The sequence below is a fragment of the Pestalotiopsis fici genome (assembly GCF_000516985.1).
Source record: "Pestalotiopsis fici W106-1 unplaced genomic scaffold PFICI_Scf_2, whole genome shotgun sequence".
NCBI lineage: Eukaryota > Fungi > Ascomycota > Sordariomycetes > Amphisphaeriales > Sporocadaceae > Pestalotiopsis > Pestalotiopsis fici.
This window is the reverse complement of record NW_006917092.1, coordinates 3,269,905-3,295,872: the sequence shown is the minus strand read 5'-3', so window position 1 is coordinate 3,295,872 and position 25,968 is coordinate 3,269,905. Positions and strand designations below refer to the sequence as shown.

Below are 25,968 nucleotides of genomic sequence, written 5' to 3'. Positions count from 1 at the left end.
AAAGTAATGGCAAGATCGTAATCTATACCAAAGAAGGAAATGAAGAGAGTGTCAAGAAGTTTGTGTATTGTTGCAAGTCTGACAATTTGATGTTAGTTGAATGTGTTGTTGGCCGTTATTGGAGAGGTGCGGGACAGCTTGTTTGTCGTGGAAAGACCCTTGAACTGTGTTTGGGAGTGAGGGGCAAAGCACTGAAACTGAAATTGTTTGAGTGGTAGCAGTAAGAGTGCAAAGTGCTCGATTCAAGCCCACTGAGAGAAGAGAAAACTTGACGACGAGTAAATGGAGCTTACCTGTGAGATGACGCGTTGGTCTTGCTGGTGACGGCAAAGTCAAAATCGTGCCTCGACAGAGTTGCAAAAATCCGAAACTACAGCGCATTAGTCAGTACAACGTCAGCAAAGCAGATGATCGGGTTCAGTTGGGATAGTACCTGTTGGCAGTGGGTATGTCAAAGTTGTGGAAAATTCCGGTTGAGTTGTAAGGGTTTTGGGTTGTGGAAAGTTTGGGTTGTGGGAGTTTGGGTTGTCGGGTTTGGCTGCAATTGAGTCAATCCAAATAGTCTTTTAGTGGGTCCACTTTTAACGGGCCGCACCGCGCAGCCGTGCGGCCGCGGCCAGGCCCCCAAAAAGCTGACCATCACTGTTGGGCTCACAGCGTATCTGCCGTTTGCAAAATCTGCTACTTTTTTTTCTCGTACAAAAATGGTGAAGCAAAAATTGGGCCCAGAGGCGTAGACCAAATGAGAATAGAAAAAGATTTCTTACCTTTGAGGTCATGGTATGTGAGCATGATCGAAATCAACACTCGTGGAGGAGTTGGTGGTGTAAGATTCGTGAGCGTGATCGAAATCAACACTCGTGGAGGAGTTGGTGGTGTAAGATTATTGAGCGTGATCGAAATCAACACTCGTGGAGGAGTTGGTGGTGTAAGATTATTGAGCGTGATCGAAATCAACACTCGTGGAGGAGTTGGTGGTGTAAGATTCTGAGCGTGATCGAAATCAACACTCGTTGTTTGTTGGAAAGAGGAGCTGGATCTTGGCTACGGATTGGAATCTTCAAATACTCCAGATCAATGGAGCTTGGCATTTAGTGCGGACCCACTTGTTTGACGTTCTCGAGCGGCAGAACAATGGGATTAGCAGCTTGAACATTGAATTGCCTGCCCACCTGGCAGATAGGTGCCCGAGGTACCTAGTACTTACCGCGTTGGGACGCATATTTGATTGTTATGCGCGGTCTGCGCAGCTGCTTGATGTATTACAAGTCATTGTTCTCTGCCTACATACTACACTAAGGGTCCTGGCCATCTCATTGCAGGTCAGCCTTTCATCGGGGCTCAATGGGAACACTCTTTTGGATCCGATTGATTGCGTCTACGATGGCTAGCCATGATAGCAGACTTTGGTTACTCAGAGCGCAAAATAATTATTTCGTACCAAACCAACTGAATGATAGAGTGCGAGGAAATGCACAGAAAAATGCACAACAATAACATGCAGAGGCTGGGGACCGCGACCGTCACTGACCGTCAAAGGCAACGCAACAGCTAGATTATGACCATTTCTGCGAATAGTGACATTGATCTTTAGCATAATAACCATGTGTACTTGGACTGTGCCCCCTAAAGACAACCGCAACTGGTTTTGAACGCGATATTCTTCTCTGACATATTCCGCAAAGCCTTGTAACTTTCAATCTTTCGATTTCCACCCAATGCAATGATCATAGGCACGCATTCATCGAGCACGACTGATTCATGCAGCATACCACAGATATGACATGAATGATATGTCTACTAACCTCTCTGGGACTTGACTACGGCGGCATTACTAACCCAGAATCGAAAGAAATGGTAGAAATGTGCAAGAATAAATACCAAATCCAGAGAATTACCACCCCCAGGAATACGACGGACAGAATCAGGCGACGTGGAAAAGGCAAAAATGCACAGACAGAAGGAAAATCCAGCTCTCACGGCTGCGAAGACTATACAACAATGCAAGAGAAGCAAGGTGCTGGCCATGGGAAGACAATTTTGAGCCATGTTCCTTGGTGAGTTTGGATTGAAGCAGCAGTGGTGCGGTACAACCTTACGAGACTCTTCCAACAGTGAAAGTTTTCGATATAAAGACCTTTGCCAAGACGTTACCGAGATCTATGGCCATTGCAACCAGGTGGAACGGAACACAATGTCTGAATCTAACATGCTATGAATATTTACCCCCGGCGTCCTGGAGGCAACCTGTATCAATATGAGAGCCCTGCGCGGCTTTGACCGCTTCATACACGCCATTATCCAGCGGGATCAGCCCAGCCCTCCGTGTCGGGCATCGGCATAGTGGCTCAACCCCTCCCCCCAACACATTTGGCCTGCCATTTCCAAGCCCCAGCAGCACCATGATGCAGAATCAACATAAGTTTGATCTGTCCGTACACAGTTCACCTGTATTCGATCAGCCCGCGGTGCCACACTACACCATCCCTATGCAGCCCCAAGCGCTTGCCCGGCCTGTCGCGCCAGCGTACACGAGGCTGACCTCTATTAGTATGGACAACGTCCAAATGCAGCAACGCAACACTCAGCAGCGACCTGCGTTCCTAGTTTACAGGAAAACTTTGTTTCGGTAAATCGTGACGAACAGAAAGCTGTGGTTATAACTAGTTAGCGGTCCAGCGATACGACCACGATCACGACATGAGCTATACGAAGGGGTAAGCCGACGCATGGAAGGACGACAGCCTAAGATATGAGCCCTTGACCGTCCCAAGGACTCTCTTCGCAAGGAGGAAGACTCTCTCCTGTTTAAGATCTGACCAGGTATTTGGAAACCATTGCAGAAAAATAGCATCTGCTGATGGAGAACTCGATGGCCTGTTCAGATTGATGGTACTGCAAACAAAGGCTTACAAAGTCGGAACTACTCGGTTCGATGGCAGCTTTTGAGACGATCTAAGAGAGAGACGTGTTAGGTCCTAGGCACCACCCTAGGTATGTACCTACTAATTTTCCCCGCAGCTACTACAGCTTTCAGCCCTCTTCTGTACTTTACTTTTTGCTACGCTTTGCCACATCTAGATTGAGAGGATCATCAACACCTGATGATCATCAGTCTCGTAGTCTGTAGCTATCTTACATAACCGTATCTTTTAAAACCTTCGTTTCCCGTTATTTCCGTGAAGTCACTGCTACCCGACTTACCATCCAGGCGCTGGCCTTACAAGACGAACCCGAGGTTTCGCTTCCCAAGTTCCGCAGCAATGCCCTCAACGTGCTTGGATTCTGATGATCCCACAGACCCTGAGACATTCTGCATATCACAGCTCAAACGGCAGATAGAGCACTATCCTGTCACTCCGAACTCAGCTAAGGTGGATAAGCAACATCTAGCAAGGTGCTGGTCTTACCCTCCAATGACAGGGGCATTCAGACCGCCGTAAAGACACAAATGGAGCGCATGGTACGAACCGCTGTCCAAGCCACGTAGGCAACAACCCGCCGGCATCAATCACCACTCAATCCAAGCAGTTAGCATACCTGGGCGACCAGCACTCTTAATGGACCGAGGTAGGCCAGAAATCGACCATGATTCCAGGCAGCTGAAGCCTATCTTCTGCACGAAGAGCTCAATCAAGAGGGTTACGTCGCAAGCTTTTAGACAACGGATCTCTGATCAACGACAAGCGTTGCGGCTTTCCATGATGCAGTCATAGGCTTCTAAAGCAGCAGCAACTCTATGTATTGGACTTACCGGACGACAAGCCATCAGCCCAGTGAGGCATATCACTTTTGCTCACCAAACCCGCTCGAACAGCCCTTTAGCTAGCAAACGAGCAACCTATCAATACATATCGCTAGCTCGATTCCGTCTTACAAATCCGCCAGGTAGAACGAGTCGTGCAGCATGACCAGAGGGACAGCGTGGCGATGATGGCCCTTATCCTTGAAGGACTGGGGTCGTTGAAAAGCTCATGACGGGGTGGCTTGCCTAGAAGCTGGTCACCAACATCTTATCTTCCATCCTGTTGCCAAATTCACGTTTCTCTTTCTTTCATCTCTTAGTGTTGTATTAAATGAGAAAAGCTCGTTGATAAGTGTAACTCTGTATTGCATCACCTCCAAGTTATCGGTCAAATAGATGATAGTGTCGTAATAAATATTGGTAGCTTGAAAGGACTCGAAAATAGACGGATTGTGCATATCAATGGGCATGTCCTACACAACCTTGTTAGTAGAACCTTTCGAAACAGAAGCATTGCCCGACGGCTCGTTAGTTGAATGTAGCCAAGAAAAACCACTGCCAAAGTGCTCGCCAGCGGCTTTTGTTTAGATTATATGGCAATGACAATTATCACGAACAGGGAAGAAAAGAAGCTACGGGAAGTGCAGGAAAATTGCAGTAAAGAAGTCGACTGATTTACGTTGACTAAACCAGTTTCCTCTCCCGGGATTCTCCAGCAGTACCTAATTTCCATTGCTCAAAGCATAGCGCCGCATTATGGCTTCCCTGGCATCACCCAACTAATCTCTTTTGAACGGTCGACGGCGGTATCAGAAGGCTTGTCGGTGGTCTCTTGCGAATGGTCAATGGCCATCGTGGAAGTATGTTCGATTGGTGGTTGTAGTGGAAGAAATGTTGGCGAAGACAAGAAGCCAAATTACAAGGGTGGGAGGAATGATTTGTGTGAACAATGGCCGATGACGGGTGTGAACAATGGCCGATGACGGGCGTTGATGTTGACCGATGACGGCTGTGAACACTGGCCGATGACGGGTGTTGATGTTGACCGATGGCGGGTGTTGATGTTGACCGATGGCGGGTGTTGATGTTGACCGATGGCGGGTGTCATAGAAATATGTTGGTGAAGACAAGAAATCCAAAACGAAAGGAGTGGAACGGTTCGTCTGACAAATGGTTTGGTCAGTGAATCATGCAGAAAAGAGAAAATGTTCCTGACGACTTACGGCAAATAAATCTTCTGATTGCAGTTGACAGGTATATGGATTGCTATTCGCAGTTTACAGGCGATCGAGTTGTTCTTCACATGTAGCAGCTATTTGCCGTTCCTGCTGAAGCTGGCAAATCTGAAGTTTTGAGGAGGGAGAAACAATGTATATAACGATTAATTGTATAACAGTTGCTTTAGCACTGCTGCCTGCGATTGCAGCCAGACGCGGTGGGGTGCAGAAATGACAAAAGCTGGAATGTTTAGAGGGGAATTAGTGCGGCGTGGGGCAACAAAATACCTTACCTCGGGCATATTTCAAGGCTATTGAAGCGTAGGAGAAATTAGCCAAGTGAGGAGGACGGAATCTTACCTGCGAGACGACGCGTGGACCTTACTGTACACAGCCAGACCAAATTTGTATGCTGACAGAAAATTGGTGAATTGCTCAGATTAGCACTCTGTTGGTAACAGGAGCTGTGCAGGATGCGGCTGGGTATGCTTGGTATGAAATGCGCTTTTCGAAAGTGTGTGGTAACGAGTTCTTGAAAGGGTTGTGTGGGATTGGCTGCATTTAAGTCAACCTACATCACAGTATGTACTACATTAGCCTACATAGTAAGTACCTCCTAGTTCGCAATGAGTGGGCCCACAGTTTATAGGCCGCGCGCAACTCGAAAAGCCAGCCGGCGGCGCAGGCAGCTGGCAAAAACAGCGGGCGGCCGAATTTTCCAGCCGCAATAGCAGCCACGGAGAGTTGGGATGCAAAATATTGGCTGAGGGTAAATAGAGTGAAAACGACTTCGTACCTTCGTGCTGTTTGATCAGAATCTAGACGAGAAGTCGGAACCTTGCGTCGGCGGCTCACAATGCCAAGGGCGAGGTTCAGAACGATAGGAGTTGTGACAGAGGCACGGCAAAAAGGTTAATACTCGATGCCGAATGGTAGAGCCATGTCCAACGACAAATATTCCTCATGTTGCCGATGATTGGAGCTAGTGTGCATGATTCGGGTATGTACGTACGGGTACACCATTGTTTGTGAACAATGTTGGATCCAAAAATTGTACGTATCAGCTGCAACACAGTGTTTCTCAATGGATATGGAGCTGGCGATGAGGATCGCCACATTTAACGAAATGAGAAAGCTAAGAAGGTGCAACGTTGCGTTTTCTCTTTTCGAATCCCAAGTCTATGACTGAACTGGAAAATGTGATGCTTATAGCAACAGAAGTGCTTCCTGGTACCATTCAATGATAACATGCATTAGCATTGAGCTGATACTCTCGGGTAAGTTTGAAATGTCAGATATCTGATCAGCTGACTAATATCATCCCTTGCACACTACTGGTACGTATCCAGTATTTATGAATTTCAATGCCAGAAAATATTCGGATAAACTCCAAACTAAATGTAAGTCATGCGCCACAGTGTGGCTGGTTGTGGAAACCTCCGCGTGACACAACGGGAAGGGTTACTAAGTTTGTTTATACACACATTATTTTGGTAGATGTAGACCATCTTTCAATTCATTCTTCATTTTAGATACTGGTTGTATCAGTAAGGAGCATTATTGCACGCAATCTTGCCTTAATTCGTGCATAAACAGTTCTTTCGTAAAAATGAATGTAGTTGTATTTGGCATCACTTGACACTAGCCAAAAGTACAAGACTTGACCCCGGACAACGCTGCAGGCTTTGCAATAACATACTGAATCACTTCATTCGTGACGAATTCTAGCATTATTACTGTCTATTCTACAGAAATCATGCTGAGCAAGTCCACCAGCTTCAATGTTGTACGAGAAGCATAGACTAGACAGGCCGCATGATATATAGGTGCAAAGTAACAGTTGCGACTAGGCTACCTAAAATGATGTCCATGATGAGTGTTTTGTGTGACAATTTATACTCGGGCGAACAAGACTATTCACGTCTCACAAAGGTTGCCATTGGACTCTTCTTGAGTGGGCTTACTGTCACCGCGGCCTTGTATGAAGGCAAGCAGAATGAGCAAGTGCTAATGTAGCCGGACTGGAAAGGTTCCACGTGTGCGAAGTCGAAGATAATCACCTACATAAGGCGTACTACATCTGATGGGATGTAGTGGACCTTGGGGACCGAAAGAGATATTTTCCATTTGTGAATATCACATTCCCAGCACATCTTGGCCTGTACCGCAATGTAATGCTTGACAATCGGATAGTCTGATACCGGTGTATGTTCAAGATCAGAGGCTTCCACTAGTCTGGAGAGTTCTTTATATATACGATTGTTCGACGTTCGAATCCTGCTCGCATCCGAGAAGGTTGGTGTCAAGACAAATAAATACACGGATTTCATGACTCGACTCATGATACAAAAGCTCCATTCGTTCACCGTAAAGCTTTAACTGATTCTGAGGATATATTTGGCTTGGTACACATGCCAGAAGACCCTGTTACATTTCTGAATAGATTAAACACATCGGTGACGGAGAAGACTGTTAATACGAATTGGAAAGGCTCAAGTATGTAATGGTCATTGCAGATGACCTGAACATTTGTATTTAAAGTTTCACTCGTAGCGCTTATACGAAAGGGCAATCTAACATCGTACACTAGATGGACATAACAGAAAAGGCTTCCCAAGGACCGTCATATTAATGTAGCAACACCAACACTTCTAGTCTGTTCTCTGCTGACGCCCTTCGGGCAGATTGAGACAAGCTGGTGACTGGATGTTTTGTTGCAGCTATCTGGAGAGATGTGTCCATGAGAATAAGCTTGCTCCATGTAGTCAACCGCGACTTTCTTACAAAAATGGCTAACTGATTTCTTGTCATTGGAGGAGGTCACCAAGGCGCCTTAGTTGAGCCGATCAATATGGCAAGGACACGTGCTCAAGTGAGCACCATCGTTTGCCACACTCAGTGAGAATTAGATAGTGGCCTTGGCAGCCTTACATGGATGTGACTGCGTTGGGTCATTATTGTGAGAGTCAAGACTTCTCTTGCCTGGCGCAGCCGATTTGTCACGCCGCGTGCAGGGTTTCGGGCGTTTTTATTTCTGGTTGGCAATTCCTCCACCTTGACCATTGGACCGGAACATTCAATGGGTGGCGCGCAACAGGCACGTCGCGATTGCCCCTCACCGTCGCCGGCCCTAATCATACCGTTTGTTTGTGCCACCTGATACATCCAACAATCTCTTCCTTTTATCGACCCCATTTCACGCCACATCGATTCTCAACTTCTTGGAGCTATTGACTGCAAATCAAACACTTCAATTCCTCTGAATCGTCTTGGTTTGGGCGCAGTCAAGCCTGAATTCTCCTAGATTGCATCCCAAAGCCAAGTGTTTGATCACTAAAAGTTCTCCAACGCTGCCATTCACGATGCAGGTATGTTTCGCTATCCTCTGCGCAACTTCAGTGCTTTCCATTTGCGCGTCAATGAGAGATCCCCCTCCCCCCCCCCTCCCTCTTCTCTCTCTCTCTCTCTCCTTAGCTTGAATTTGAGAGCGACATGTCAGACACTCAGAGGAAAAGAAACAATACTTACGATTTCGTAGGCCCCTGAACAAGCTCCCAGCAAAATGGGCATCTCCATGGACGTGCTGTGGCGTGTTGGCAGAAACCATATCCATGATCCTCGAGGTATGTGCCTCCACTCCTTGTCAGCTTGTGCACAAGGGACAAGTTTGAATACGTGTAACTGACATGTGATGTAAAATTAGACCTCTTCTCCCTTGCCACAACCTGCGAAACTCTTTGGGAGTTGCTAGAAAACGAGATATACATTGCCGACATCCTCCTCGCACGAGATCTTCCATCAGCTCGACCGCACTGTCGTTGTAGAATGAGGAACGTATCGATCAATGCCATGTGTCGCCATTTCGAGTGGTGCGAGACTAGGCACCATATTCTCCGCGGGCCCTTCCACGCAGCAGCACAACGAGGAGACGCAGGTCTCGTTTCTAGGATTTCCAACCTAGCCTTGCCGTTATGGCCGCAATACATCGATACAAAAGACCCGGAGGGCTATTCACCACTATTGCTAGCTTCCAGCAAAGGTCACATCGATGTCGTCAAGTTTCTTCATGATATGGGTTGCTATATTGACGCCTACGTCGTAGTGCCTCATCTGAACCTGGACCAAGTCACCAGAAAACACCTTCTTGGTCGCGTGTTTGAAGATCTCACCGCCAATTCCATGACACTCAATCCTTTCACAATCGCAATTCTCGGGGGACATGAAGAACTAGCCACCTACCTCATGAGCTTCACCGCGATAGCCGACTTGGAAGTGACAACTCACTGGGAAATTACAGCTGACTGGGAAAGGAATAGGTTCCCCGGCACGAGAAAAAGAACTCCCCAATGGATGTTATCCGGTGCTCATCTTCCGAGCCCTTACGCCTTAGCTGTTGTTGCCAACATGCAGCCTGTCTTGAAAGCACTCTTCAGGGCTGGTATCGCCGAACCACGTATCGGTACCTTGCCCTCAGCCTTATTCCTGGCAGCGACATTCGAAGGGAACGAGAGCATTTTGGACCTCCTCTGCTCTGAAGAGCGTATGCACCGTCATTGGGAGATGAGACAACGAGATGCGTATAACGTTGATAAATATGACGGATCTCTAGAACCCTCCCTTCAAGACCTATGGTTGCTGAGAACAGCAATCGAAAGTGGATGTCCCAGGAACGCTCTTTGTATAATCCAAAACTTCATACATGTGCCTGTAGAGTTCGACGAAAGACCGCAATACTGCATGGAAATGTCCGACATTCTTTATTCTTGCCTGGATCCCGACAAACCTGAGCTCTTTGTCATAGCATCAAGGATTTTGCCCTGTGCCCCAGCGGTGCCACACTGGTAAACGAGCCAATCTTCGATTACGAGTATCATCTATACGGCGTCCACTATCATACGACCGAGCGCGCCAATGGTCAATTCGGAGACTCGAATCAAACCAACGGCGGAGTATCCGACGACAGGGATGAGGGAGGTTCTGACTGAGGTGGAGACGGAAACTTCCAATGCTGTTGACAAGAACGGGACGATACACATGTAAGATACTCGCTCGAAAAGTGACATCATGTCATTTAGCCAGGGGATGTAATAATCCTCCAGGAAAGACATATTCAGATGAATAAAACGGTTCATTGCAATTCTGTATGACTTGACCAGCAGACTGCTGTCATTGGCCGGCAATATGTCATAACAGTAGAGGAGCTGTATTCCCAACTTGGGCCGGGAATCAAACTAGCATGAAAATCGTACAAGGCCACTGATAGCAGGGTTGAGACACCAGCAGAGCCAATGCTCGCATTCTGACAGCCTCAAGACGAATTGGATACACGAGAATCGGATGTGATGACGAGCTTGGGGCAAAAGAGATGAGTGGTTGCAACAATCGGTGTCATGCTAAAGATCACGTTAGTACATATCACTCCTCTTCTTTGTGATTCTCTATGTACACCTGCACCATTACCCCTTACCGGCGCGCTTGGTTCACCGCATCAATCCCCATTGCGAGCTCAGGGCTTTTCTCTTCATCTTTTCCGTGACTCACAGTATGTACTAGGGATACCTAGAGTGTAACGATAAAATTGCAGGGCTCCAAAAGTTCTTGCATCATGGATTTGAGCCGGCAGAGTAGGTCTGATAGCCGACGCGTTGGTGAAGCGGGACTCGCTGATGCGCACCAGAACGCGAACCTGTCAATCTTCACATCAAGCTTGCCTCTATGAATGCTTACAGCATAGATGTGTCCCTCTTTTTCATTGTATACTATTTCAACAGTCTACTTCCAGTCACATAGCTCACTTGAAATCTTTACAATTTGATGCTTGGGGAATTTGCAGCCTTGATTACTACCTACCTAAATACCTATAATTAGGTGCTAGGCACCACACCAGGTATCAGATACTACTAAGGTAGTGCCTATTCCCCCCCGCTGCTACTACAGCTTCCCGCCCTCTTTTGGCTGCTACCAGCTTTTGGCCTAGTCTTTTCATCACTTTTGCTACGTGTTGCCACAGTCAGATTGAGAAGATCACCAACGCCTGATCATTATCAGTCTTGTGGCCTGTAGCTAGTTGACATGATCGTTTCCAACCAGATGCTCGTTTCCTATTGTTTACGTGTCGTCAGTGCTACTCACCATCAAGGCACTGGCCTTACAGTTCCAGTCTTGCTGTGCCAGCTCCAGACTTGTCCATCACCCTCATCCGGGTAACAGCCCTCGACCTATCCAGCAACAAATCAAATCAACATCACTATCATCCCAACGGCTTTGTCGAACGCTTTCAACATGGCCCCCGAAAAGGGTCTCAAGCCGGGGCCCAAGGACAAAAAGAAGCGCCCAAACGCGAAGAAGACCAAGCCGTTCAGCCTGCTCTAGGCTGAAGAGCAAATTAACAATGGCTTCCACAAATTCTTGGCCGGCCATATCGACATGACAGCTGTGATAAGTCCCAGAACGACCATCAGTCGCCCTTGCATTTGTATCTCCATAAGTCTTCCTAGAGCTGAGATCGACTTTACCTCATTTGCTCTCGGACCGAACAATAAGAACAAGGAGAATCCTCAGCAGTGTTTGCGCCCAACCACCGGCTCTTTGCCAACAGGTCCCGATGACCTGCACCGAATCCTGTTCAGGACTGCACTAGACCGAAACAAGAAGATGTCTGTGATGCATATCAAGCTCAACGACAATCTAAAAGATCACGAGAAACCAATAAACAGCTCGGTACGGCTTTCAAAGGCGAAAGAACTCTTGTCGATGTGTCGTACTGACGTAGTCAGTATACACAGCAGCCCACATGCGTGGGTATAAAGTTCGCCTCTCAACGCCTCTCTTTTATGGACTAAAGGCCAACTCAGATATCCTTCAATGCTTTCTCGATCATCCCGTCTTCAGTTTCCCTTCACGTATTGGCTCAGGTGAGATTATGGTTATATCAACAACGGTACCAACCTCGGCGGTGGTCGTACGTTGCGCCAGATCTGCCTTTAGAAAGAGTTTCATATCCTCTTGACCGACCGTGGACTCAACAACAGAACCGAAGACACTGTCGAGACTGCTTTAGAAGGAGAAACTGGCGATCCCAACTATGTATGCCCACTCGGCGACAGGCGAACAGACTTCCTTTTGCCTTTTGCCTTTTGCCTTTTTGCCAAAAGTCTTCTCTAAATAATATCAACTCTCCCAGGCACGCTTAGGATTGGGCCAATACGAAAAACATCTTGCCGAGCCCGCTGGGAACGGAAAGCCATTCTAGTTATTGCATCCGAAGAGCTTGTGAGTCATTATCCTCTTCTCATCCTTACCATTGGTCCCTTTCCCTTTACTAACTGCCTGTTGTCTAGTATGGCTATAATGTCACTCTTGATCGTGTCGCGGACCCAGCCAACTTGGTAAAGGTTTTTTCAGAGCCACCGCCGAAAGGCGAGATCGATACTAGAACATCCTCTGAAAATTATTTTCAATTTTTGACATTTTCGGTGGAAAGAATCTTGACGATCTTGTGATGCTCATCCGACGCCCCCGAGGCGGCCTTCAGGATAGAAATGTGTTGACAGCAACTGTACACGAGAAGCCTTTAGTCAGCTTACAGTTAACTCCTTATGAAAAACTTGCATTCGACTCATAGTCAACAACTTCTCACGATAAATTTGCAATAAGTTCCGGCTGAGGCAGTGCCATGCTGTTGGCTTCAAGCGGATGGAGGTGGTGAGGTGTTGTGTGCCGGTTCACTTGTCATGAGCTCATATAGACTGTTTTGATAATGATCCCGATTGATCATACCCAGTGGCCCAAGGCTCGTCGTTGTGACCAAAAAATGCCTTCTTCTTGTTTAATGTAACTCTGGTGGCCACTGGCGTCGAGCTTGTTGACGTCCTTTGGACCCACATGGAAGTTGTAGCATTCTATCCAATCGTGGGTATGTTCCTCTTCAATGGGTCGATACATATACAGACCAGACCGGTGGATTGTAGCAATTTGAAAATGAATTCGAGGAATCGGCCAAAGCCACCCCGAGCGCTGCGGTATATTCGAACGGCTTCTAGTGCGTCGGTGGTTGGAAGCTTGAATGTGCCAGCCGAGGGACTTGTGCCCCAACCTGCCCTTCTATCAAATTCGTGTCAGTCAGTAGAGAATTTCTTGTGCCATGGTTTAGGGAAGCAGAATATGGGATGGGCGCAAGTCAGTATGACCTTCCAATATTCTGCTCCTGTTTCATTCTCGACAGTAGTAAAGTTGTCATTGCCATAGGAACCCTGGCGCTCATACGTTCGTGTTGTGTTACTGTTGTGTCGGGATTTGATGTGGCCACTCGCGCCCACGGCGTTGTGTAGGGCATATTTCCTAACAAATAGCAAAGCTTTGTTCACCTCCCGGCTAGATATGACACCCCCAAGACAACATCATCCTGGTGACTATCCTTGACGCACCCATCGCCAAATCTTGACATTGGTTTTTACTTCCGCTTCCAATACAATCATTTCACTGCTTGCAATTATTAGGTGTCACTGGCTCTTGCCCATGTCACAAGTCGCGCAATCAAAATGCGCGTTCGTTGGGTGCCAGCTCAAACTAAACTTCCAAACAAACCCTGGCTTTTCTTAAAGAGCAACAAAAATTGTCTATTGCATAGGTAGGTAGGTATTGATTGCAAAGCTCCAGCATAAAAATACCAACAGTGTCCATTTCCCCATTTCTCTTACTATTTAAACACCAGCCAACAACAATCTGAACAGGCATTACAACGGACCTGTTATTGTCTGCCTTGAACCGTAAACCTCTATATAGATTTATTTTTTCAACCACCAGCGAATTTCAGACCTTTACTCTCCTTTATCTTGTCATCAAACTCCCACCAACAAAACTTCACAGACTGTCACTCGATCGGAATCCAGAAGTCTCAACTTTAGCAAATACTGCCGCTCACAACCAAAGGTACGATGAACTTTTATCGCTTTCCCTTCCTCTCTCTGACATAGATGCCATTACCCGCCGTTGCCGATGTCTAGCAGCCTCTATTACATCTTCCAATAACTAACAGTTCTAAAAGTCGAGAAAGTCAGCACCACACCGACCGTATTGTTCTGGTGCTCCTGTACACAGTTGTCTGAAAATCTGCAATACGCCTGTTATCCAGTATGTTTGACAATATTTCAAAAGTTTAAGGCAATCGCAATTCTCACTCGGCTCGATAGGTAAGCTGCGCTGGTTCTCCGCAACATTCATTTTTCTTATTCCTTACTCCTTTCGCATTTGCTTTCTTCTCCCCCCTTCCACCCAACAACTGCCAACGTGTCATCAAGATTTGACCAGTGTTGCGCAGACAGATCGAAGATCAACACCTTCATCCGGGCGGCCGTTTCCAAGGCGCCCAATATTAAAACAAAATAAACGCCACACAGGCCCCTTGGCATACCCGAAATCAACTTCTTGATCATCATCACCATCCTCTTGCTAGCGGTCCACTACCATAGCGAAACGAAGAAGCGACAACTGCACGTCACTCGACCTGACGACCAAGAACTAAGCTACCATCAAGGCCTACACAGGGTCGGAGAGGGCGTTCTGTGCCACTACCTGGGCCTCACTGATACAGGAGCCTCATGCTCGCACCCACAACATGGCAAAGGCGTAGGCGGCGCAAGTCTTTGACTTGTTCAACAAAGAAGAAACGGAGGATAAATCCGGGAGCTCCCTTGGAACCAGCTTTTCTTCGGAGTCACACTGCCAGGTGTTTATGCCAAATGGAACCTTGGTCATGGGTGACAGCGAGGAAGTTCGTGTCAAGCATCTGGCATCTATGCTTGTGACCTTGAAGCACAGTCTTGCAAACAGTCTCGACGTCCTGGATGGCTTGGAAGATCTTTCTGGGCGATCACAGAATCGCTTTGAGTCTTACAGTAGGGACCGGAGGAACGAGTTCAACGCAGAGGCATACCAAATTCCTGCCATCCCGTACACCAGCGATGAAAAGACATGTCTCTCAGCTCCAGAATGCGACGAGCCGGTTTTTTAATAGTATAAACGGCTGTATATCCCGCTGCGCCATGCAGACATGATGTTGAGTGCCAGTAAGTGGGCAGCTAGAACCTACGACATGAAGAAGGGTTGTTTCCGTTCGAGCAAATGGGCCAAGACTCAGAATGACGCTCCGAAATCATTTCAAATCAGACCGGAAGACATGCCTCGGTGGATGCGCCCGAAGGCACAGCCGGCTCAAGACCTTGACGCCCTTGTAGCCGCCCAAAAAGCATCGAACTCATGCCAAGTCGTTTGGCTACGGATCTCAGAGGGGACAACCAGTACAGAGCAAAGGTCGATGCCCTACTCGAGAATCTTGGTCGAGATCTTCCACAAAACCTGGATCTGAAGATTGACCCGTGGTTGTCTTCAGAAGCCACACTCTGCATGGTTATCTCCGTCGTGAGTTGCAATTATCAGAGCTGGGATTGAAAATGGTACGGCTCATCTTGGTGGACGTTAAGCTGCAGTATCTTGAGGAGAGATCTCAGAGGATGTTTGGCGCTATAGGATGATAGTCTGGTCAAGCATTGGAGCTCCAATGGACTGGGATGACATTCAAGAGTCTGTTACAAAGTCTAAATGCAACGTCTACACTCTCTTTTACATCGTAAAAGTCGATCACAACATATTCGACAAAGAAGACAACCCTGGGGAAACGGAAGAGCGAGGTGCTTTGCGAAAAGAGACAGAAAAAGGGAATAGAGAATAAAATCAAGAAAGAAATAGAAATGACGAAAATTAAATGAAACAAATTCAAGAGAAAAAAAGAGGCGAGGAAAGTCTTACTTCTCAAATAGCGCTGAGATTGCTGCAGTCTCCCCAACCAGTTGATGGAATCACTACAATGAAGACAACGCAGTCTTTGACGACACTGAAGATCACCACGGTCACCACGATGACTACCACTACGACTTAGACATTAAGATGACTTTGAGATCCGATCCGATAGCAGTGGAGTTTGCATTAAGTGAGACTGGCAAGCGATATACATCAGGCGGAAGATAAAAAGTTCACCACAATGACGATTCGAGGTAACTAGATCAAAATCTATGTTCTTCTGCACATACTGCAATCATTCGGGCTTCCGTCCATAGACAACCCAGCTAAATAGAGTCAGCATGAATTCGACATGGCACATTCAGGGAATATGACCTACAAGGGGAAGAAAGCCTCGAGATCCAAATTGCGAAGCTCGGGTTTAGCCTGCACAACCGTCTCGTTGATTTCCTCGTCAGATAGCCCGTACACCGAAAGCATTTTCCAGGCGACTCCCCCAAGGTTGTCAATCAGCATGCGGCTTGAATACTGACCGACTCGTTTGAGTCTCATACTTGGATGCCACTCATTGATGGGAACTGCGAGTTTGATCTCGACAACATCGACAAATCCAGCTTCCAACAACCACTGCTTGTAGAACCTGGAGACGACAATATTTCTGCCCTGTGCAGCTGCTCCCTGGATTGCTAGGTCAAACAGTCTTTTCAGAGGATTATTCTCAATGTGGGCAGGACCTTTGTTGGAGTGCAGTTCCATTGTGGCATCTTGAAACTCAATGAACCCACCAGGTGCTAGGTTCTCCCAGGCGAGTTTGATGACAGTCTGGGGACTGTCGAAGCATGTGTAGACATAACGGAAGTGAATGTAATCAAAGGGGCGATCGTGTATCCACTGCTCCTCTGAGTCTTCTTGAACAAAGCTGAGATTGGGAAGCTCGGATGTCGGCTGAATTTGCGTCAAGTCGCTTCCTATCACCTCACTCTCGGGGTGCTGCTGTGCGAATTCCAAAGCCCAGATGCCGGTTCCCTGTAGGTTCAATAATTAGAATTCTCGGATCTCTCAGTGGACACAAGTAAGATCCTGGCATATGGATTCTGATCTCGACGTGAGTTCTGACCTCTCGGCAGACACTTAACTATGGCCACAACGTACAGTAGCAACATCTAAGACTCTTTTGGGAGATTGAATAGGCGCCAGCGCTAATTCCCCATTGAGAAGTACCATTGTCCCAGCACTTTGAAAGTCTAAGCGGTCTTGCTCTGCCTAATCGTGTGTAGAATCAGTCTTCAGTTTCGGTGTTTTGGAGCGGAGTTGTACATGCCGGATCGTTAGGAAGAAAGTATTTGCCTTCACGGTAACCCTGATAAGTCCTCCCATTCGAGTCGGTCACGGTTCCAGGGGCAAAGATGGAGCTCCCGGTGACTTGATGCGTGTCCAATTCAGAGTTTACCGTCAAAGCCGGTAAGAAGTCCTCCGTCACAAGGGGTTGGGTGACTGCATCTCTGATGTCGGAGGGCCAAGAGTCATGCACGTTGTAAGCCATTGTTTAGTTCTGATCGACCACTCCGGGCGAAGGATATGAAGAGACAGGCTGCGACGGGACATGGGAATTGTGAGCATGAACAAAGGGTACTGATCGTGGCGGCGGGGTCGGTAGATACGAATGGTAGGGGTGCTGTGGGACGTTCTCCATAATATCGATTCGACGGAAGCCATGCTCGTGCGATTGCCAGCACCGACCCAGACACGCAACCATTGCGACACTTGATCCATCTTGGTGGCCAGTCCCTGCGCCACCTTTTGCATTCACCGGGCCTTATTCGCACCAACTCAAAACTTTACCCTTATCGTCGTCCAGGCTGCCGTCCTTTGACGCACCCAACATCAAGTCGCATCACCCGCACGACCATTCGGGAGACTTTCTTGGCCATTAATGTAGATGAAGCGCAAGCGGAGCTGCGAGCTGCTCTAAACTGAAGAGCAAATTGTCATTGCATTCCGAAAGGTCTTGCCTGACCATGTCTGTTGCCTTTACTGCTATATATTCACGATTTCTGTTCTTTTGGTCTATGCGAGACATTATGTCTTGGTTGCCCTCGCTGGGAGCCTCTAGATGTAAGGATGGGGAAGTGATGAAGATGAGCTGATAAGAAGCTTATATAATTTTCTTTCCATGTCTGTTTTTTCTTCCTTCCTCTTCTTTGACATTTTCCCTCTCTTTTTCTCTCATATTTCTTTTAGTCTAGCACTTTATTTTCTAGATTGCATTTTTTACAGAATCATTATGAAGACCTGCTCTTCGCGGCCATGAGAAGAGTTGGTGACTGACGGGAATTTGCTCTGCATATTATTCAGTAACAGTGCATCCTCTAAAGGAGTCGACGTTGGCCTTATACGGTGCGATGATAACGCCGCGTCATAGCGACAGCGTTTTGGATGTCATTGAATCTCGAGATCTTCAGAACGTCGGCTTTCGAGTATTCGCAACTGAGAAACACAGGCCAGGATATGTCGTCCAAGGATGTAGAACTATACCGCTTATCGATCCAAATCTTCAACTGTTGCGCCAGATGGCTGTGTCCAAGGGACGCTGTTTCGGCGAATCGCTTACGTGGCGGCTGATGCCGACGCAAAACCGGGGGCTCTCACGCACAAACCCAGATCCGGTGTACCGATCAACAACCAGCACGAATATAACGACCTGGCCTTCTCGACCATGTGTACAAGGACCATTGGATCTCCGTACATCGTACCGGCGATTCCAATGGCAGGCTTCTGTTGTTTCTTCAACATACCTGTGCTGTCACTCTACCGATCTCCGCGTTTTCATAGCCGACAAACCTTGCAAAGTCGATCTCTGCTAGGGTATCTCCTCGTGAAGCATTGAAGCCACAAAAACCTCCAACCAGAGCCACTCTCCGCCTCGCAATACTGGGGCCATTGTCGAAAGAGATATAAATCTTGTCCCAATAGTCGCCACCTTGCTCAAAGTTGTCGAAGGCTTGGAAATCCTCGCAAGATTCGGGGTTTTGAAACTTGATGACCAGATCACCTAACGCTCCGCTTCCAAGAACATCGGGTTCCTGGACATAACCTTCCTATACATCCTTGTCCATAGGCTGAGATGCTATCGGTCGTAGCGAATACTTGGACTATTTCAAAGTTTGTCAGCAATGTGGTCGCTCACAATGACGGCGTACAGGATGGAATGCAGTAAATTGACACTCACCAGCTGGCCAGCGGCAACAAAGATGTAATACTCATGCCTCTTGTCTTCAGTTGATTTGTCGGCACGAATAAAGCGGCTTCTCAGTGGCATAATCCGTATCTTTGCTACATCTGTGATTGTACAGTAACTGCACCACTGACATTGCCAACGAAGTCAAAAGAACTATTTCCGTCTCGGTAATAGTGATATCTTGGGACTATGCACTGTTCTTGACCAGTTTTCTGCTGGCCATGTTTTCGTGGTGCCCTGTTGTCTCGAGGCTGGGGACTCTGGCTATCCTTGGGTTGGAGATGAATGCAGGTATTCTTTTCTCGTTGAGCTCATATTGAATTCGCGTCGATACTCCTTGGCAGATATGTGGCTTCAATGGCGGACGAGGTCGCCTTGGCTGACGATTGCGGTGGGACTGGGTGAACTGGACGTTGCCTCCACGCTCTAAGCTAGCGAGGTACGTAATGTACCTAGTAGTCTTTGTTTGCGGCCCTGTAGAGGCTAGGCAGATCGACAATGGTTAAGTTTGGTAGGGCTGCCCACCACACAACTCATGATACTAGGTGGAGACAGCTGCACTAGGAAACACTAATTCGTAGAGGTACATAGATGGCACCGGGTTGGAAAGGGAATCTTTATAGTATCACCCAATCCGAGTGGGTGTGCAACCGCAAGAGGAGTTGGCTTGCCCGCCAAACAGCAGACGCCTAACTAAAGGGGCGGCGGCTAGGGCAGCTTCCCTACCCCACCGGGTGCATCCTAGGTGTTGCAGCAGCACAATGCATTTCTCAGGGCCATTAAATCCCAGAAAAGAGGCCGTTCACTGAGTGCTGACACCGCCTAATGGTCTGGCAAGTGGTCTTGGTCGACGTGGAAGTCATACTGCAAGGCTTAATTTGGATTTTCTAATTGGTAAAGAATAAGGAATTCACTGATCATGGTGCGGGATATTGGTCCATTTATAGATAGTGAATTGCCATGCTACAGCAGCTAAACCAGTCAATGGGTGACTAGCAGGACAGTCAGCGGCGCCACAAACAACACTAAACGACAAACAATGGGTGAGACTGCCAGAAACCCTTTCAGAGGGAGGTTTTGTTTGGCCAATTGGAAGACGATTGCGCAAAAGACTGATGGGATACAAATCTCTGAAATCAAGACAAGCTGTCTGGAGGCTTTGTATGTCAACTACCACTGCCCAATCACTTGGACTCAAGTGTCCAAAAGGCCAAGCATCCGGCGTTGTGCGTCAAGTACCAAGGGTTCAGAGCCAACACGGTTGACAGTATCGCATGGTGGCAGCAACAATACGATATTCAACACATAATGTGTTGAGTTGGGATTGAAGAGTACTCAGGCCGTATACCGACTGCCCAGGAATATCTCAAGACTGTATATTCATGCGATCTGGTACTTGATGCCTACTAATTATTGCTCTGGAGGATACACCACGATCCTGTCCAAATCAGCACCCTTGTAATCGAAACCGTTCAACAGCCCTCCCACGGTGATGGAGTTATTCCAGCCTCGATTCAAGGTCAATTGCAGTGGCGTGGACAAAATGATGCCCTTGTGAGTGTCTCTTTGGAACAAGGTTTCGAGATTTTGCGTGTTGCCGTTGACCACAACGCTGCTGATTCGGCGCAACTGCCATGATCCACCAATTCGATCGGGTGAGCCGCCTGGTTGGTCTCCAAAACCCATGTCATCGGTGTCTATCGCATGGAATTAGCTTGGATGCACGAATGATTGGCTAGGCATTAAGTAAGTTTAGAGACAACACTCACTCTGATAGTAGAACGATACCCATTGCGGCTTACCGGTACCCTCAATGTTGGTGAAAGTAACGGTACTGTCATTTCCATAGATGCCAGTAGCAATCACACCATTACTGCCAAAGTTGGCCTCCTGGTGATAGGCATTACCAGAAGCCAGTGCATTCTTGCTATAATACGTTTTACCTTCGACAACGGACCACTCGCCTGTCTTGACGTCTAGATCATAAACATCATACCATTCGATGCTAAGGTGCTTTTTCGAGTCGTCAATATTCAGTGGTAGCCAGATATATCGACTTTCCCAAAGAGAGTTCGAGTCCCACTAGAAATTTCCCCGTCAAATTAGTATGTAGCAAAAAGCAACTCAATCGTGACTCTCGATGGAACATCTTACCTGATCACCAATGTAGAGGTATGTGGTCTGCTTTGACCCGACAATGCGTAGTGTATTACCGCTTTGGCTGTTCAAGCCACGGGTGTTGAGCGGGTTTATGATCCATGGCTGTGACCATGGCCCAGACAGTGAATCTGCCCGAAAAGCCACGACATTGTTGGGTCGATAGCCCGTCTTGTGGCTCATTATGGCGTAGTAGCTATCCTCGGTCTGTACAATTGACGGTGCTTCGAGATCATACTTTGGGAAACGGTGGACGACTTCTTCGAGCTCGGCCTTGTCCTCATCATATCTCGTGACGTAAACATCTCGCCCGTACAGACTATCTCCATTCGAGTACAGGGCATAGGATCGCCCGTCCTTGTAGTCTGTGAATAGGCCAAAATCCTGCGACCAGTTCCCCAGTGGCGCCGTCGCATTGACAAAGGTGTATGGCCCCTGTTTTTTTACAACTTAGATCCTATTGCAATTTACGAAGAGTTGCTGACGCACCTGAATGGTAGGCGCCGTGGCGTATCCTTGGAGAAGCAGACCATAACTTGAATTATCCGCGTGCCAGTGCATGTGATACTCTTGACTCGAATTTGAATAAACGACTTTTGGTCTTTGGATAATGTTGCTTGGCGAGATGTACGGGTGACCTTCAATTGGTTCTAGGGATGAGTATTTGTCAGTTTTATTTTCGGCACTTCATATTGGTACAAAATATCTGAAAGGTTGCAATTCACCTAGAGCCAGGCCATGGTTCTCCCACGTTGCCAAGTCGTCAGAGCTGTATACCGCAACTCCTGCCCCCTCTGTGGCATTTTGGATCTTGTACTCTCCAAAAAGCCAGAACTTTTCGGTATTCTCATCAAACAACACCACACCCGCATGAGCGTTGACGAGCTCACCATCTGTGTCGAGCCACCGAGCACCAGGGACAATGTATTTCGCCACTGCTGCCGAGCTGGCGACCAGCAAGCTCAATGCAATTGATGAGCGCATATTGGTGCGGGACTACTATTCTGCCTTAATTGATGAGATGAATCCGAATCGCTAGACGGCACGAGTATCGCAAGCGATCACATTAAACAAAAATAGCGGAGACTCCTGGATTTTGTAGTGGCTCCAATTCACGCAATCATGGATGCCAAGCACATCACATCATACCCGAGCATCTGGCTCGTGTCGATTTACCCCGACCAGGCATAATTTCTCCGCACTTGGCGTCGCTTCCAGAAAGTTGGGGAACAAGGATGCTTCTGGTTATTGGGGTGTGGATTCGATTGCTGGTGCTAGTGCTGGTAATTCCAGGTCGCGAGCAAGTCGGTTGGCGTTGATTAGAGGCGAATGGGACCATACGATGGATGAGGATGAGCATGGGTTTGGGGCAGAGGAATGAGAGCCAGGAAAAGATTTATTTCAATTCAGACTCTTAATTGTTACGATGAGTTAGTTTCTCGATGAACTGGATAAATTATGTCCAAAACTTCCAGTCTTGCGTCACAGTCTTCATATTTAGGATGGATGCCATAAACAGCTTCAGCTTCACAGAAATGACTGAACAAGAAAACTTTATGATGGCACGTTCTCTAATATTGGAATATATATATAAATAGGTGAATTAGTACCCAGCGAAAGCTAGCCTTTTAGCTGGCGAGAACAGCTAGCTTATCATACACTTTCTTTCTCACGATTTGCACCGTATCAGTTTCCCAGCCTGCCGCCTCAACAGTGATGCGACCAGCAGTAGCGGCTTTGCGGACTATGACTGAGTTCTGTACCAATAGTGTACCTTCTCCCATGAATTCTGTCGTGTATCCACTATCCCTAAGATCCTTTCTCAGATTTGCCAGTCGAAGATCTCCTACGTGGAAGGGAGTAACAGAGTGTGTTGCAGTCAGCCCGGTTGTAAGAGCGGCAGGCATATCGAGGATGGGGTTCTTCGCTTCGTCAGCCACAGACAGTCGGCCAACCAGTGTGGCAATCTTGACACCTCCGACGTCTTGCCATTTGAGGCCCTTTACAAGGGCAGGTGCTAGGCTGACTGTGTAGGCGTTGGTATCCGCCGAAGCGTCAACTGTTGCGCCCACATCTGGCATAAAGATATCAATCTGAGATTGGAATAGTTTCGGCAGCTCTACTGATAGGTCATCTGTCTCCGAGGCGCTACCGCCGGTAAGCACCAGCTTCCGAGGTTGGATGAGAGGAATAAGCATATGGAGACTTCGCTTGTCGTGTATACCACTAAAATCGATAAAAGTTATGCCCAGGGCGACAGCAATTTGTTCCGTTGTGATACTGAGCCGGAATGGTCCCGTGGAAGATTCCTCCTGGTCCTCTTCATCGTCTGGCACATCGTCCAGGTCATTGTTCATGGGGCCATCGACCACAGACAGCTCGAAATCGTCTGACATATTGCGCTCCAGCTTCGGTCGCTTGTCGGTCCCTGAGGTTGAACCAGCGTTGCCAGCAGAGTCGGCCCACTTGCGCTTCTTGCCAAGATTGTCTTGAGATTCCTGTTTACCATCCTCGTCTCCGGCCATTGCTTCCTCTTGCTGCTCATCAGTCTTCAGGAAGTCTTCGAGGCGAATGAGATCGCCATAGTCGTCCGTTCGTTTCCTCTGGACCGGGTAAGGAAACATGGCGTCGCGACCATTCTTGCCGCGAAGGTCATAATCATAGACGCCCTTCTTCTTTAGTAGAATGTTAGGGCCGAGGTCCTCATCAGCCAGAGCAGCCTTCTTTCGAGTGGCCCTACCCAGTGTGGCAGCAACATTAAGGACTTTGCCCTGTTGGTGTGTTTCAGAGTCTCCAGACTCGGACGAGGATTCTGAAGAAGCATCATCAATGTCAAGGCCTGTATCAAGTGTTTCGGTGCCGCCCGTTTGCAGTGTATCTTGCAACTGACGCTGTTGTGCAAGCCAAAACCTGTAAACTGCAAGATCGTCGCCTTCAAGTGGCTCCTTTTGAACATTTCGCAGTGTTGCCTCCCGCCCGTCGCCTGGGACTTGGATCAGCGCTCCATCCACCCCGATACCTGTTCCAACGGCATCAACGCCATGCTTCCCATTCTCCTCAACTGCAGTTTTCCACCATTTGTGAAAGATGCTAGACATGGTTGTAGATCCGTCAGCAGGCGGAGAGGGGAGCCCAGTGAGAACCAACAGGTTCTTGGGGTCTTGCACCAGCGCTTTGAAAGCATTTCTCGAGAACCCCCATTCTAGGCTCGCGTCGCTAGCCAGTATGACTCTACCAACTGACCCTTCGCCGTTTGCTTTAGCAAGCATCTTGTCGACTTGACCTTTTCTGTCAAGTAGCTTCAAGTATCTGAAATCAAACGGTCCTCCCTGTTTGGCTTGGTTCGCGTTGTCGGCCGGTCCGTTGGTTTTCTTAGCCCCATCTGCAACCTCTTCAAACTCTTGTACAATTCGCTCGTCCATCCATTCCAGCATACTACGAGCATATCGCATAGTGCTATGTATGCTTCGGCCAGCAAGATACAGTTCGGCAGCATGAAGTTTACCATCATTGCTGGAAGCATGTCGTCGCCATGCGTGTTCGAGAAGGTAGGCCAACTCCAAGACTCTTGCGCCCGAATCCACAGGTATAAGCACCGTGCCTCCATTGGTGACACACCTTTCTATCGTCTCGAGCAGGGGCTCGTCTCGCTTCGCCCTCGGTAGTGATGACTTTGTTGCTCCTTTGCTGCTGCAGACGAGGGCGGTCGGTTTCCGCAATGATTCAATGACTTCGGTACCACCGCCGCCAGCACCACCTAGCCAGGCTGCGCCCGCGTATACGTTTTCACGGCCCTGGTTCCAGTCCACAGCGTACACGATGGATTCGAGGCCATGTTGTATATGCCAAATAGTTCCGCCCAGAGTGCTGCCCGAGTTGTATGCGGTAATCGATAGGCCATTGAGAGGCGGTGAAAATGGCGAGCCTAGCGGCTGGTGCGGCTGGAGGTATTTGAGCGGGTTAATCAATGAAAAGTATTTTGAAATCTCCTCATGTGTAGGTGGCTGCAGCAGGATGTTCGATTCTGTTGCCGCATCCTGGGCATTGTAGGAATACGAGACTTCATTCAGGGACGACTTGGGTATCGTAGTAGCGGCGAGCGGTGTGGCTGCATAGAGCTCGTGCAGAAGTGTCCTTCCCAGGGAGATGACGGGTGTCGTCGCATAGACGGGGATGCGCGTAAATAATGGAAGGTGCTTGCAGCAATGAGCGAATGCGCCAAGGTGGGAGACGGTCGCATGGGTGAGGAGAACGAGCGACAGAGTCGGTACTTGTCTGGTGGGCAAAGTCAGTCAAGGTGAACAAACGTTTGATTCTGGGAATAAAGCAGCATACTTTTCCAGCTCTTTGAGCTTCTGGGGGTCGAATGTCTCGTCCCAGCCGACATCGACGAGTACCTTTACGCCGCCATCGAGCTCGAGGATGGACTGAACTGCCGTGGAGTCCGACTTGGCGCCCTGTAGCGGAGTAAAGGTGAACATGGTGATAGCGAGGAGGAAGTGCCGAGGCGCAACTGCAAGGAGATCGTTGCTGTGTAGATGGTAACCCGAATTACAAAGACAATGGAAACCTCAGATGACGCAGCACCGACGATAGATTGGGATGCGTGAAAGAGACGCAGCAGTGGCACGCGCCACTGGCATCAATTCAATAATGCATTCAGTAGAAGGCAGAATTCAGATCATGCAAAACATCCAAATGGACTGGCTCTGCTGTCGTGAGGTTTGGCGCAGTGACTATCTGTGTTGCGACAAATTGCCTTGTGCTTTGGTTGGAATTTTGGTCCAGCCTCGAGAGGTTGACGCACGAAGCTT

General features: G+C 48.1%; 4 protein-coding genes across 4 annotated transcripts; 1 reads left to right on the top strand and 3 right to left on the bottom strand.

Annotated features, from left to right (window-relative positions):
- Nucleotides 1-8,524: 8,524 nt before the first annotated feature.
- PFICI_03169 (uncharacterized protein) lies at nucleotides 8,525-9,947 on the top strand (the record flags this gene model as incomplete). Its single annotated transcript, XM_007831750.1, has 3 exons — nucleotides 8,525-8,585; nucleotides 8,666-9,707; nucleotides 9,764-9,947. 3 exons carry the CDS (start codon nucleotides 8,525-8,527, stop codon nucleotides 9,945-9,947), a joined length of 1,287 nt encoding a protein of 428 aa, XP_007829941.1.
- A 6,107-nt stretch (nucleotides 9,948-16,054) lies between these two features.
- Nucleotides 16,055-16,983, bottom strand: PFICI_03168 (uncharacterized protein; the record flags this gene model as incomplete). Its single annotated transcript, XM_007831749.1, has 3 exons — nucleotides 16,055-16,085; nucleotides 16,139-16,785; nucleotides 16,912-16,983. 3 exons carry the CDS (start codon nucleotides 16,981-16,983, stop codon nucleotides 16,055-16,057), a joined length of 750 nt encoding a protein of 249 aa, XP_007829940.1.
- Nucleotides 16,984-20,407: 3,424 nt separating this feature from the next.
- Nucleotides 20,408-22,138, bottom strand: PFICI_03167 (uncharacterized protein; the record flags this gene model as incomplete). Its single annotated transcript, XM_007831748.1, has 5 exons — nucleotides 20,408-20,694; nucleotides 20,767-21,079; nucleotides 21,152-21,589; nucleotides 21,644-21,804; nucleotides 21,880-22,138. The coding sequence occupies 5 exons, from the start codon at nucleotides 22,136-22,138 to the stop codon at nucleotides 20,408-20,410; spliced, it is 1,458 nt and encodes a 485-aa protein (XP_007829939.1).
- Nucleotides 22,139-22,782: 644 nt separating this feature from the next.
- PFICI_03166 (uncharacterized protein) lies at nucleotides 22,783-25,635 on the bottom strand (the record flags this gene model as incomplete). The annotated part of the gene is made up of 2 exons (XM_007831747.1): nucleotides 22,783-25,429; nucleotides 25,490-25,635. The coding sequence occupies 2 exons, from the start codon at nucleotides 25,633-25,635 to the stop codon at nucleotides 22,783-22,785; spliced, it is 2,793 nt and encodes a 930-aa protein (XP_007829938.1).
- Nucleotides 25,636-25,968: the final 333 nt, after the last annotated feature.